The sequence below is a fragment of the Protobothrops mucrosquamatus genome, unplaced genomic scaffold (assembly GCF_001527695.2).
Source record: "Protobothrops mucrosquamatus isolate PMUCROS unplaced genomic scaffold, P.Mucros_1.0 scaffold4562, whole genome shotgun sequence".
In the NCBI taxonomy this organism is placed as follows: Eukaryota; Metazoa; Chordata; class Lepidosauria; order Squamata; family Viperidae; genus Protobothrops; species Protobothrops mucrosquamatus.
In genome coordinates this window covers 61,675-76,661 of record NW_015390465.1, presented here as the reverse complement: position 1 = coordinate 76,661, position 14,987 = coordinate 61,675, and the positions used below count along the sequence as shown (strand labels likewise).

The following is a 14,987-nucleotide window of genomic DNA, read 5'->3' as shown; positions in this document are numbered from 1 at the left end:
CTGCCTGGCCTCTTCTCCCTTCCTTTCCCCTCCCCTCCCCTCTCCATCTGACCTAGGAATACCCCAGAGATTCAACAGAAAAGCTTCTTTGGGACAAGAAAATTGCACTTGTGGGGAAAGCTGTCATTTCTAAATGCACCTTTTCTGCTGCTGATAAAAACCAAGAAGCTGGTTTACAAAAGAGGGGGGGGGGAACTGGCTGGGAGGCAGAGAGCTGATACGTGCAACCCTGCCTCAAACTCATCTATCAAAGCAGTGATGATTAGACTATGCAACACCTTGTGGTATCTCACACTCCGCTTAAATCCTACACCATAAAAAAAAAAAGTCAACAAGTTTATCTTTGGATGTGCAAGACTGTGGCCAGCTCACTGGATCACTTTGTCCTGACCACATTGTTCCCCCAAGGAGAGCCGGCTGCATTTGACACAATAGCCCATTCGGCTTTATCCATCGTTTGGAGACAAATTCCTAAGAAGGAAATCTCCTTTCTACTACTCTGCAAGGTAGGAAAAGAAATAGGAAAAAGGACAGGGAGAAAAGGACAGCTTCCAAAGTTAAACAATCTCTAAGTTCCAAGAATTGAATTGAGGGTCAGTTTGATGTACAGGTAATCCTCGACTTAACAACAGTTCATTTAAATGTAACTTGGAAGTTACAACGGCACTGAAAAACGTCACTTATAGCTATTTTTCACACTTATGACCATTGCAGCATTCCCCTGATCAAAATTCAGACTGTTGGCAACTGGCTCATATTTATTTTTATTTATTATTATTTTTTAATTTTTTTTATTAATAATACAAAATTAAAAACACATTGGACATAGATATGACATCATTGGTTCCATACATCTTCCGACATTTTACAGTAGTATTAGTATTCATATAGACATATAGTTCTTGAGCTTTGCTCACTATTTATAATATAATATTAACACTTTTCCCCTTATTTCTGTATATCTATTTATCTTTTAAATATACATTTGTCTATAATCTGTATTTTATTCTAACACTGTACATTTGTCTTGGCTACCCTCTTATTGTCTATCCAATCATAAAATTGTTCCCAGATTTTGTAGTACTTAGTTTCACTTTTATCCTTGAGTTCCCATGTAAGTCTATCCATTTCAGCGCAATTGAAAATTTTCAGTAATATTTCCTCTTCGGTTGGAGTATTTTTCTCTTTCCATTTTTGAGCAAAGGCTATTCGTGCCGCTGTTACTATATGCAGTAGTAAATAATTTGTATCTTTCTTATATTTTCTTTCTATAATTCCCAATAAAAAAAATTCCGGTTTGGCCTCTATATCTATTAGCAAAATTTCTTCCAGCCATTTCTTTAATAAGTTCCAAAATTTTTGTGCCTTTGGGCATTGCCACCACATGTGGTAGTAATTCCCAATGGTCTCTCCACACTTCCAGTATATCGAGGATTTCCTCTTGTTCATTCGTGCTAGTCTTGTGGGAGGGAGGTGCCACCTATAAAACATCTTATAGAGGTTTTCCTTATAGGAGGTTGCTAGAGTAATTTTTAGGTTTTTTCCCATAAACTTTGCCAATTATCCAAATCAATATTGTAACTGGCTCATATTTATGACGGTTGCAGCCTCCTGGGGTCATGTGATCCCCTGCAAACCTCTGACAAAAAGCCAGATTCACCCCAAAACCGTGTTATTGACTTAACAACTGCAGTGATCCTCTTAACAACTGTGGCGAGAAAGGTCATAGAACGGGGCCAGGCTCACTTAACAACTGTCTTGCTTTGAAACAGAAATTTTGGGTGGTCGTAAGTCGGGGACTCCATGTAAAAGCAACTTCGGAGTTTCCTTCACTGAGAAGCATTCCATCTACATGTCTGGAGGGCATTCATCGGAAGAGACTGACAAGGGATCTGTGCCCACACATACGTAGAGGTAGTCCTCCACTTACGACAGTTCATTTAGTGACCGTTCAGAGTTACAACGGCACTGGAAAATGTGACTTATGACCATTTTTCACACTTAACGACCGTTGCAGCATCCCCGCAATCAAAATTTGGACTTTTAGCAACTGGAATGCATTTAAGATGGTCGCAGTGTCCTGGGATCGTGCGATCAACTTTTGCAACCTTCTGACCAGCAACGTCAATGGGAAACCAGATTTACTTAACGACCAGGTTACTAACTTAGCAACTGCAGTGGTTCACTTAACAACGGTGGCAGGAAAAGTCGTAAAATGGGGCAAAACTGACTTAACAAATGTCTCGCTTAACAACAGATATTTGGGGCTCAGTTGTGGTCGTAAATCGAGGACTACCTGTACAACATCCATCCCAACCTCTCAAACTGTAGTGTTACTTACGCCGGAGGATCTCTCTCTGTTTCCGGACATACCACGTATAGAGGGCTGCCCGCTTCTGCGTTTTCATCGGCGTCCCCTTGTTGAGATGCTGGGAAAGGTGCGACTGATTCAGTCCAGTGACATCCACCACCTCCCTTTGGGGGATGTTGTGTTGTTGCATGTAGCCCTTGATCATCTTTGCAGCTCGCCAAGGGTCTTCACTAAAAGGAAGGAAAGAGTTGTAGTTAGTGTTTAGTCAAGGAGAGATGTAGAAGGAACAAGACACTGAAGCATGTCAGGCAACTGGAAAACCAGGAGGAGGGGATTGGGGACATGGAAGAGGAACTAAAGTTGCTTCTTCTATTCCTCCATCCATGAAAGTTTGTGTGTGTGTGTATGTGTGTGTGTGTGTATAAAATTATTTGAAAATGACTACAGAGTCGTAGAATCAGAGACAGCCACTTTGGTCTAGTTCGGAGGTCCTCAAACTTGGTCCTTTTATGACTTGTGGACTTCAACTCCCAGAATTCCTCAGCCAGCATATCTGACTGAGGAATTTTGGGAGTTGAAGTCCACAAGTCATAAAAGGGCCAAGTTTGAAGACCCCTGGTCTAGTGGTTAAGACACCAGGTTGGGAACCAGGAGACTCTGAGTTCTAGTCCTACCCTAGCCATGAAAGCCTGCCAGGTAATCCTGGGCCAATCACCAGGAGACGGTGAGTTCTAGTTCTACTTTAGCACCTTGGAAAGAGAGCAGAGAAGAGCAACAAAGATGATTAGGGGACTGGAGGCCAAAACATATAAAGAACGGTTGCTGGAGTTGGGTATGTCTAGTCTAGTGAAAAGAAGGACTAGGGGTGACATGATAGCCATTTTCCAATATTTGAAGGGCTGCTACAGAGAGGAGAGGGTCAGCCTATTCACCAAAGCACCTGAAGGGAGGACAAGAAGCAATGAATGGAAAGTAATCAAGGAGAGAACTAAGGAAAAAATTCCTGACAGTCAGAACAATTAATAAGTGGAACGACTTGCCTCCAGAAGTTGTGGGTGCTCCATCACTGGACGTTTTTAAGAAGAGACTAGACAACCATTTGTCTGAAATGCTATAGGGCAGTGGTGGTGAACCTATGGTACGCGTGCCAGAGGCGGCACTCGGAGCCCTCTCTGTGGGCATACGTGCCGTTGCTCCAGTCTCACCTCCCCCCGCGACCTCCTCCTCACCAGCAGCCCCCCTGGAGGAGAGTCGCCCCCTAGCGTGGCCCACGCGGACCAGCGCAGCCAAGGACATGGCAGCCAGGCAGTGTAGACAAGAGTCTGCCCTCACACCCCATCGTGCACAGTTGATGCTGTGGGGCACGGGCAGAGGGCGTGGCCGCAATGGCACTGCTGGCTGCCTGGGCGATCTGCGGTGGGCCCTGGAAGCAGTGAGTGGCCCTGAGGGCAGGTGGGGTGGGGCGGGGTAGGGGGTGGAGCAGGGGTGGGGCCAGTTTTTGTGCACTCGGTCTCTAAAAGGTTCGCCATCACTGCTATAGGGTTTTGGGCTTGTGCAGAGGGTTGGATTAGAAGACCTCCAAGGTCCCTTCAAATTCAGTTACTCTGTTATTCTTAGCGATAAAAGCTAGTTGGGTGACTTTGGGCCAGTCCCTCTTGCTCTCAGCCCAACCCACCTCATAGGATTGTTGTTGTGGGGAAAATAAGAGGAAGAAGGTCTGTTGGATATGTTCACCTTGAGTTATTTGTAAATACATAAATACATAAAAATAAAGGCAGAATACAAATGAATAAATATGGCTGGAAGGGACCTTGGAGGTCCTCTAATCTAACCCCTGCTCAGGGCAGAAGACCAGGCAAATTGTGGTCCAATCTTTTCTGAAAAGCCTCCAGTGATGGAGCACCCACAACTTCTGGAGGCAGGTCGTTCCACTGATTAATTGGAAATTCCACCTTAATTCCAGACTGGATCTCTGTTTAACAAGCTTCTACCCACTGTTTCTTGTCCTGTCTGCAGGTGCTCAGGATAATAAATTATGAGGGCCTTGGAATAAAATTACTTACAACCTGTACTTGCACTTAAAACTCTGGCACCACCCCCACAGTCATGGGATTGCAAGCCAGACAATTGGCAACCAGCTCACATTTTATGACTGCTTGCAGCAGCCTGTGGTCACATGATTGCAATTTGCAACCTGGTTTCCAGAAAAAAAAATCCATTTGGGAAGCTGGATTTGCTTAACAACCGTATTATTTGCCTAACCATCATGCAATAAATTGTTGTAAAATCAGATCCAACTGATTGCATGCAAAAACTTACAACAGAAATAATAGTCCCCGTTGTAGGAGATTACCTGTATAATGGAAGTTCATGGACAAAATCTATGTATGTCTAGATCTACTAAATCTGCTAATCTACTAAATCTAATTCTATTACATCTACTAAAATCTACAAAGATCTAGATCTTACTATTACTATGAATAATACTAGATCTAGGATCTAGCTCTATTAAAAACTGCTAAGAGTCGATACCAACTTGATGGTGCATAATCCATCAGTGATGGAATCCACCATGAAGGACAAATTTATAATCTGCAAACTCGGGGCACTAAAAGACAAAGTAAACCAAGAATTCATTTGATAGTAGTGGTTGTCTTCGGCTAATCAAACTAGACTTCGTGCAGTGTGCAGGTCCTATTACAAAGTCATTTGGGTATTAAATTTTGTATCATTAATTATAGCACTACATGGATAAATGGTTTTAGATTTATGTCTCTAATTAAATTGAATATTGGTAAATTTTTATTAAATTAAATAATTTAATTTAATTTTAATTAAATACTTAATCAATTTTTATCCAACAAGATGATAGGCCACCCAACTCCATCATGGCTCTGTGTTGAGTACAGCACGAAAGAATAAAAATAAAATAATATAAAGCCAGGGAGGGAGGGAGGGAGGGAGGGAGGGAGGGAAGGAAGGAAGGAAGGAAGGAAGGAAGGAAGGAAGGAAGGAAGGAAGGAAGGAAGGAAGGAAGGAAGGAAGGACATAGGAGGGGAACTGTAGGAGTGAGGAAGGCAGGAAGGGAGGCGAAGAGAAATGAAGGAGAAATAAAAGGGAAGAAAGATAAAGGAAAGGAAAGGGGAAAGGAGAAAGGAAAAAGGAAAGAGGAAAGGAAAGGAAACCCAAATACCACACATACATCAATACTAAAAACCAACAACAGAATTTTATATTTGCAGCTTTTATTGAAATGCCTTAAAGTGAAGGCAAAGAGGCAAACATGCCTCCATCTCTGAGCAGGGGGACTAGAGCAGAGGTCCACAACCTTTTGGGCACCAGGGACCGGTTCTATGGAGAGAGGTTTTCCCATGGACCAGAGGGGGCGTGGTTTTGTGTGCTGCCTGCATCCCGTGGATGGGGCTTTGCTTGTTTATGCAGACCAGTTGCTGGCATGCTGCAACCTGGTACCGGTCCACGGACCGGGGGTTGGGGACCCCAGGACTAGAGCACAGGTGGGCAAGCTGTATCTGGAGGCCTCCTGTGACCCCAACCATCACTTTCAGCATCCCTGAAGCAACCCCACCTTTTCTATTTTTCCCTTTTGGTGTGGGGAGCCACGTGGATCAAGAGCCAAAAAGGAAATGTTTAAGGCTGTAATTTCATACTGCCATTTCTCTCTCTTTCTCTAACCACCCCAAAATTTAGTCCTACTTCCTCCATTAATGTCACAATTTCTGTGATTCATCACTTGACTGACACTCTAGGAGGAGAGCCTTTGTAGTCTATGGTGGCAAAGAAATCAAGGGGTGTCTGATAGGTAGCCCCTTTTCTGAATAATACATTTTATTAAAAGCATAAACTTCCATGCGCTCAGGTAATACTGGGCACTATTTGATTTTTGACTTCACTGAAGCTTTCTGAAGCAAAATACTACCTAAATATCTCTGTCTGTCCATCCGTCCATCCGTCCGTCCATCCATCCATCCATCGAAAGTATCTATTAACAGTCCATTTATCCATCTATCTAATTTATCTTCTATCAATCAACAGTATCATCTATCCATCTCTCTCTCTTTCTCTCTCTTTCAAATTTATTTGCTTCTTATCTCACCCTGGGGTTACTCTAGGCAGCTTATAACAATAAAAAGGAAAAAATGAAAAGAATGTGAACAGAAGTAAGCTAATAGAACAATAAAAATCAATGAAAAAGAACACAATATCTATAAATCCGTCATCTCCCAAAAGTATCTATTATCTATCCATCCATCCATCCATCCATCATCAACAGTATCTATCTATCTATCTATCTATCTATCTATCTATCTATCTATCTATCTATCTATCTATCTATCTATCTATCTATCTATCATCTATCTCCCAAACTTTCTAAGCATTGTTCTTAGTTAAATAAGAGGCAGCAACTCTTAACTATTTACTCCCAGTATCTGTCTTGCCATATAAGAATTAACTCAATTAACGCTCTGGCATCGTTTGTCACCTCCCACTCCCTCTCCCCAAAACAAGCAAACAAAATCTCCTGTCACAATGGATGTATTAGTCACTGATAGAAACACAACATTCTTGTGTTGCTGTTGTTGCCACATATTAGTATGTCTGCTCCTCGCTCAGCCATGTGTGGGCTCAGAGAGGAGATGGGAAGAAATGACAGGCCAGGTCCCCTCTGAGCACAAAACCAGGGTCAACACCTCGTGTGACCCCTGTGGACACAGTTTAGACTGGGGCCTTTTTAAAAAACGCAATGGTTGCCTTTCTTGCATATAGGTAGTCAGCCCCCCAACTTACAACAGTTCATTTGCAGTAGTCCTCGACTTACAACAGTTGGCTTAGTGCAGAGGTAGGCAACCTCGGCTCTTTTATGACTCATGGACTTCAACTCCCAGAATTCCTGAGCGAGCATGGCTCAGCTTGGAAACCTCTCCCTTTCCCCTCAGCATAGCTGACTCAGGAATTCTGGGAGTTGAAGTCCATGAATCATAAAAGAGCCGAGGTTGCCTATCCCTGGCTTAGTGACTGTTCGAAGCTACAACAAAACTGGAAAAAAGTGACTTATGACCATTTTTTACACTTATGACCGTTGCAGCATCCCCGTGATCACGTGATCAAAATTCAGGCGCTTGGCAACTGACTCACATTTTTGATGGTTGCAGTGTCCCGGAGTCACATGATCCCCTTTTGCCACGTTCTGCCAAGCAAAGTCAGATTCACTTAACGACCGTGTTACTAACTTAACAACTGCGGCAAGAAAGATCATAAAATGGTGCAAAACTCACTTAACAACTATCTCACTTAGCAATTGTGGTCATAAGTCAAGAACTACTTGTACTCAGAGTCCTGGATCAAAGTTAGATGTTTGCTGAGTCACCGAGACACATGTTTGCTTGCATGCTCGGTGTCACAAAAACACAAAACGGCCTTTCGAAAATGTCCCTTTGGTGTGGAAGTTTACCTGATCCCCTCTTCCCCTCTGCATTTAACCATCCTCGGAACAGTGGGTAAATAAAAACGGAGTAACATCCCCTGAGAGGTATGCCAAGAATTTATTCTCTTGGTTTATAAAACCAGTGAAAACAAACAATCTAATCTGTATCTCTCTGTACACACACAAAGGAGATTCTGCTAGGCCCCAAATGGCCCGCCCCCTTCACCTGCCTGTTTCCAGGGTCCTGTTTTCCCATAACTTGCATGCACTAGGGACAAAAATGTTAGCTTCTGTGTTGTGCCATCAGGTTCTGACCAGTGCTACAGCAGGGGTGTCCAACCTTGGCAACTTTAAGACTTGTGGACTTCAACTCCCAGAATTCCCCAGCTGGCAAAGGTAATCAGAGTAGGCAGAAAGCGTCTAAGGAAGTTCTGTTTGATTAAAGATTCTCTCTCCTTGATTAGTTTCCATTCATTGCTTCTTGTCCTGCCTTCAGGTGCTTTGGAGAATAGGTTGAGCCCCTTGCCACAAAGTGGGGGGGCAATCTATTCTCCAAAGCACCTGAAGGCAGGACAAGAAGCAACAGATGGAAAGTAATCAAGGAGAGAAGCAACCTAGAACTAAGGCAGAATTTAACCAGTGGAATGGCTTGCCTCCAGAAGTTGTAGGTGCTCCATCACTGGAAGTTTTTAAGAAGAGATCAGACAACCATTTACCTGAAATGGTATAGGGGGTTGGACTAGAAGACCTCCAAAGTCCCTTCCAACTCTGTTATTCTGAAGCAAGAGAAAGAAATAGGAAGCTCATTTTGTTGTTGTTTTTAGAAATGTTTTATTGATTTTTTTACAATAACAATCCTTAGTGCCTAGTGTACAGCGTGTTGACTTGGTTCATATATTTTGGGGGGGAAAACAATCAATAGTAGTTAATTAACAGTCAATAATAATTTTTGTAATTCCATAATTAGTATATTAATTAATAATGTATTTCTTTGATCTTCCCTTCTCCCAGTAGTATTCTCCTTCTTCAACCTTAAACTAATATCAATATTTTCAATGCATATATGGTTAAATATAAACATTTTTTTCATGTTTGTACAAATAATGTCCATGTATAACATTTTTTCTTAATCAACGTGCTATTTTTATAAAAATACTATATTACTTATATCTCTTTACCCCTCTTATTGTAAGGCCCCTTTATATCCAAAGTTATCTGTTCTTTTAACCGTATTCAAACAAGTGTTTGCTCATGTAATACTCCATCTGGTAGGGCAAGTCAAATCTCTTGAATCTGTCTCTGGCCTTCTTCTTTTCCCAAGTAGCTTCCTGCTTGCCAGGAAGTTCTTGTATTTTTGTAAGTATTGTTGGGAGTGGAGAAGACAGAGTGCGTAGAATATATGCTTTTTGTCTCCCGAACTCTAATGATTCTCCTGGCAATTCTATAGTCCATTTTGTTAAATCTTTTTTCTTATCCTCAGGTTTATTTTGACGTTCTGATGAATAAAGTATATTTTCCATTTTTATTGTTATGTCAAAGTCTTGTGGGTTTTTCCTATTTGTGTTAAATTATAATTCTCTTAATTTGTAGCTTCGCTGATTAAGTCATTTTCTTCTAGTTTATGTTCTGTTATCTGATTTGTTTGTCCATTCTTTACCATCATTTTCTGAGTGTTTTTCGATTGTGGGTTTAGATTAGAGATGTGCTCATTTATGTCGTCAAAGTTATTTTTGATCTCCTCATGGTTTGAATCTATTGTCATTTGTATCTGTCATAGCATTACATATATTTCCTCCTGGAAAGTATGTGTCTTGTCTTGAAATGTTGCTTCAGGCTAGGTCCTTCAGGGGTAAGTATTAAATGTGGTTTTCTGTCATTTTTTTTGATAAGTATGCAATATCCATGTTGTCTCCCCCTTTCAAATAGTCCTTCTTCAGTGCCATAGTCTCTATAACTAGCCTTATCAAACCAGCCAAACTCAGAATCCAAACAGCCCAATTTTGTATAGTTCTTATCTTTATATATAGATTTATAATCCACTGTATTTCCAATTGTCAAGGCATCAGTAAAATCAGTATTTTATAACAGTTCTTTTATTCAGGGGTCAGTTGTCAACCAGTCAAAATTGCAATTCAGTATATTTAGCCACCTTGAGTCCTTCCTATAGATTCCTCCCTAAAAGATTAGCCCAGAGTCAGTTTTTCTTTTTCTGTAAACAATTCTTGAGTTTAGACAACAGTCAGAGTACTTCTTTTCCTTCAGACACTTTTTAATCTTATGGCTGGCCCAGTATGTATTCTTTCTTTGTTCCCATCCAGCTGTCTTCTGAGGATTATTAAAGTTCAAAGGAACAGATTATTCTTTTTTTGGCCATCTTGCCAATTTCTGAGTCAGTGTTGTTAATGTTCTATGTTCTAGTTCTCCACTAGGTGTCAGTAGTTGTTTGTTTTCCAGCTTTTTCAGACAAAAATATTATTATTTATTATTATTTTTATAGTTTCATCGAAACCCTTTAAAGTATAAACTTAGTTTTTTTTATTTCTAGATTTATCCAGACTGTGGTATTTTAAATTTGATTTCAATATATTTCTTTCTCCCTTAAAGGTTAATTTGCCGCTTCTGTCTATGGGGGAGTGGGGGTGTAGTCCCCTCCCTTCACTTTTGGAGGTTTTCTTACTTTGGGGATCTTTCCCAAGGACTTAGTTACAGAGTAGAGAAGAGAAGTTCGATACTCTCATCAGTTCCAATCACCCTGTTCACCGTTGTTCTGGTTTGTGCTCTTGGACTTCAGCTGCAAGTAGCTTGGGCTAGACGCTGGTGTACAGCTAGCCTTTCTCCTGTCGGGTTAGAGGGCTTCCCCCGGATCAAACAGAATGACTGCCATCATTCCGTGATCATCGGGGCACCCCTCTTTCTTTGTTGCCTCTCCGGGGCGACGTCAGACCCATTTAAGGTTCCCTGGCAGGACAAAATCAGCCATGGGGTGCAGACCTCCTCAATCCCACGGCCGTGCGCTACGGCGCAAAAACCAGAAGTCTCGAACCTTCATGATTTTTATTTGGAACCTCCCAGAGACATTGGGAATCGGGCAGTATACAAATGAAATTAAATTAATTCATAACTGAAACCTTTTAAAGATATCTGACCAATTGCTTTGAAGACAAAAGGCTTTCCCAAACAAGGTTTTAATTTGATACAAGTGGTCCTCGACTTACAAGAGTTCATTAAGTGATCATTCGAAGTTACAACAGCACTGAAAAAAGTGACTTCTGACCATTTTTCACACAAACGTTGCAGCATCCCCGTGGTCACATGATCAAAATTCGGACGCTTGGCAACCGGTTCACATTTATGACGGTTGCCGTGTCCCGGAGTCATGTGATCAACTTCTGAGACCTTCTGACAAGCAAAGTCAATGGGGGAAGCCAGATTCATTCAACAACCCTGGTTACTAACTGAACAACTGCAGTGATTCACTTAACAACTGTGGCAAGAAATGGGGCAAAATTCACTTAGCAAATGTCTCGCTTAGCAACAGAAAATTGGGGCTGAGTTGTGGTCGTAAGTCAAGGACTCCCTATGAGGGAAACAGTTCAAGGGAAAAGGATGTTTTAAAAATAAACAGGAGGAGTGCACTAAAACCAAAGAATAAACTGTGAATTTCTGCCGGAACGACAACATGCCCATATATGGTAGTATGTCCGATGTTGAGGTAACCTGAGCAGACAAGGACAGAGATAATGTATTCCGGTTAGGCGCTTCTGATAGATTGTGACCTCTGCGGGCCTTTCCAATGGGACCAAAGGGGAAGGGAAATGGGGCATCGCGATAGGATGTATAAAAATGACTGCTCAACGTGGCTCACATGTCGTCCGTTGCTTAAGAACTTCCTGCGTGAAGTCTTGACTCGGATCCACCGCGCTTTGCAAACCGCTCTTTTTCTTTTCTTTGTTAGCAATACATTTCGTTTTCTTTGCAACCCAATTAGTGGATTTAATTTGTTTTTAAATTCATGCGCAACACCTATATCCTTGAATAACCATCCCTTATAATAAACCGATGCACGCAGTGTCTACATTTTACACCAGCGATTCTGTAACTCTTAAATATAATTCTGTGAAAACATGTTCACCGAGGGACAGTACTAGGAAACAGGAAGAACAATATCGGGGATATCACACTCAATCGTGTTTGGGTTTTTTTCAAAATAAATACAAGCATGGCTTGTGCTCCTGTTTGAAACTGTTCCACCCAAGCTGTTGTTTATTTCAGCTTTTGCAAAATTGCTGTACAGCATAAGAAATAGAAACCATTTCCGGATTGAGAGTGGCCGAGAAAGGAATGTTGGTTTAGAAGTAGAAAACAGATTCTAGGCAGTATTTTTTTTTTTACATACCTGGAGTAAAATTGGAAACCAACCAACCCTTTGATCTTCCTGCCAGTCTATTTTAAGAAACTTTTTTTGGGGGGGGGTTTGGCTATTTGAGCCACTCCTGAGAAGTCTAGCTATATTATTAATAATAGTAGACAAATAAATAATAGACAAGTGGTGGCTGCCTGCACTCTTACAATTAACCCATTCTCAAGATTCAGATAAAACATGAAATCCAAATCCACCCAACAGGCTGTGCTAATATAACAACCACAATTGAGCCCAAAACTTCCATTGCTAAGTGAGACAGTTATTAAGCGAGCTTTGCCTCCATTTTACGACCTTTCTTGCCACAGTTGTTAAGGAAATCCCTGCAGTTGTTAAGTTAGTAACACGGTTGTTAAGTGAATCTGTCTTTCCCGTTCACTTTGCTTGACAGAAGGTCACAAAAGGGGATCACGTGACCCTGGGACACGGCAACTGTCATAAATACATGTCAGTTGCCAAGCATCCGAATTTTGTTCAAATGATTATGGGCATGGTGCAACGGTCATAAATGTGAAAAACGGTCGTAAGTCACATTTTCAGTGCTGTTGTAACTTCGAAAAGTCACTAAATGAACAGTTGTAAATCAAGGACTACCTATATATTGTGGACATGGAGTTATTTAATGTTTATTTGACCTGATTAAGGCAGAGGTCCCCAACCTTTTGGGCACTAGGGACCGGTTACGTGGAGAGAGATTTTTCCGCGGACCGGAGGGGGCGTGGTTTTGTGTGCTTCCTGAATCCCGCGGATGGGGCTTTGCTTGTTTGTGCGGACTGGTTGCTGGCATGCCGTGGCCTGGTACTGGTCCACAGACCAGGGATTGGGAACCTCTGGATTAAGGCACTCCATGTGGGACTACAGCTAGTCCTCCACTTACAACAGTTCTCTTAGTGACCATTCAAAGTTACCACAGCACTGAAAAAAGTAACTTATGGCCATTTTCCACACTTATGACCATTGCAGTATCCCCACAGTCACGTGATTTGCAATTGGGTGCTTGGCAACTGACTCATATTTATGACGGTTGCAGGGTCCTGGGTTCATATGATCCCCTTTTGCAAACGTTTGACCAGCAAAGTTAACAGGGGAAGCCAGATTCACTTAACGACTGTGTTACTAATTTAACAACTGCAGTGATTCCCTTAACAAACATGGCAAGAAAAGTCTTAAAATAGGGCAAAACGTACTTAACACATCTCCCACTTAGCAACATAAATTTTGGGCTCAACTGTGGTCGTAAATCAAGGACTACCTGTACCTTCAGAGACAATTTGAAAGCTGTCAAATAGTCCAGATTGCGGACAGAGCAGCCCCATCAGTGTTGTGGTTGCCCCTGACATACAACCATTCATTTAGTGACCATTCAAAGTTATAACTGCATTGAAAAAAAGTGCCCTATAACCTGCCTCTCCAAAAAATGAACATGTGCTGAACTTGTCAAGTAGCAATAGCACTTAGACTTATATACCGCTTCACAGCGTTTCACAGCCCTCTCTAAGCAATCTACAGAGTCAGCCTATTGCCCCCCAACAATCTGGGTCCTCATTTTACCGACCTCGGAAGGATGGAAGGCTGAGTCAACCTTGAGCCGGTCAGGATCGAACTCCTGGCAGTGGGCAGAGTCAGCCTGCAATGTAGTAAGAGAGGACACCTGACTAAAGATTCACAAAAGCTTCTGCCTTCTAACGAAATGTGTTACAGGTAGTTCTCAACTTACAACAGTTCGTTTAGTGACCATTCAAATTATAATAGCATTGAAAAAAGGAACCTATGACCGTTTTTCGGACTTACAACCGTTGCAGTATCCACAGGGTCACGTAATCCAAATTCAGATGCTTTGCAACTGATTCGTATTTAATAATAATAATAATAATAATAATAATAATAATAATAATAATAATAATAATAATAATGATGATGATGATGATGTTGGAAAGGACCTTGGAGGTCATCTAGTCCAACCCCCTGCTCAGGCAGGAAACCCTATACCAGTGATGGCGAACCTTTTAGAGACCGAGCGCCCAAACTGCAACCCAAAACCCACTTATTTATCGCAAAGTGCCAACACGGTAATTTAATCTGAATACTGAGGTTTTAGTTTAGAAAAAAAAACAACTCATACATTAACATCTTTTGTCTTAAAAGAAAAACACAATGACAAAGCTTTCAATGATACAAACAACTTTTTACTAAAGGTAAAAGTTTGCATTTGGCATGCTTTTGAACATTTAATGTGATTTTTGCTATTGTATGCATGCTGGTAATTTGTCTATCCTTGGCTCATACTTTGTAAGTTTGAGAGCAACACATGCAGCACTCAGGTCATCTGTTAGTCTGTTTCTGGTGTCAAATTTGATATAATTCAAAGCTGAAAACAGCTCGCTCACTCCGGAGGCTTGTTTTGGCTAGAAAGGGGCTTGAGAAATGGCTTTTTCCTGCGAAAACTTAGCCAAAGAGCAAGGTGCGCGTGCCCACAGAGTGCCCCCCTGTGGCACATGTGCCATAGGTTCGCCCCACCACTGCCCTATACCATTTCAGACAAATGGCTGTCCAGTCTCTTCTTAAAAACTTCCAGTGTTGGAGCATTCACCACTTCTGGAGGCAGGTTGTTCCTCTGGTTAATTGTTCTAACTGTCAGGAAGTTTCTCCTTAGTTCTAGGTTGCTTCTCTCCTTGATTAGTTTCCATCCATTGCTTCTTGTCCTGCCTTCAGGCGCTTTGGAGAATAGCTTGACTCCCTCTTCTTTGTGGCAGCCCCTGAGATATTGGAACACTGCTATCATGTCCCCCCTCGTCCTTCTCTTCGTTAAACTA

At 41.7% G+C, this 14,987-nt stretch overlaps 1 protein-coding gene across 2 annotated transcripts in view; it reads right to left on the bottom strand.

The window, feature by feature from the left end:
- HNF1B (HNF1 homeobox B) overlaps positions 1 to 14,987 on the bottom strand; it is a 94,346-nt gene that overhangs the window by 58,069 nt on the left and 21,290 nt on the right. For both annotated transcript variants that reach the window (XM_015828486.1, XM_015828488.1), the window contains exon 2: positions 2,342 to 2,541. In XM_015828486.1, coding sequence (XP_015683972.1) covers positions 2,342 to 2,541 — 200 coding nt within the window. The remainder of the gene's footprint in view (positions 1 to 2,341; positions 2,542 to 14,987) is intronic.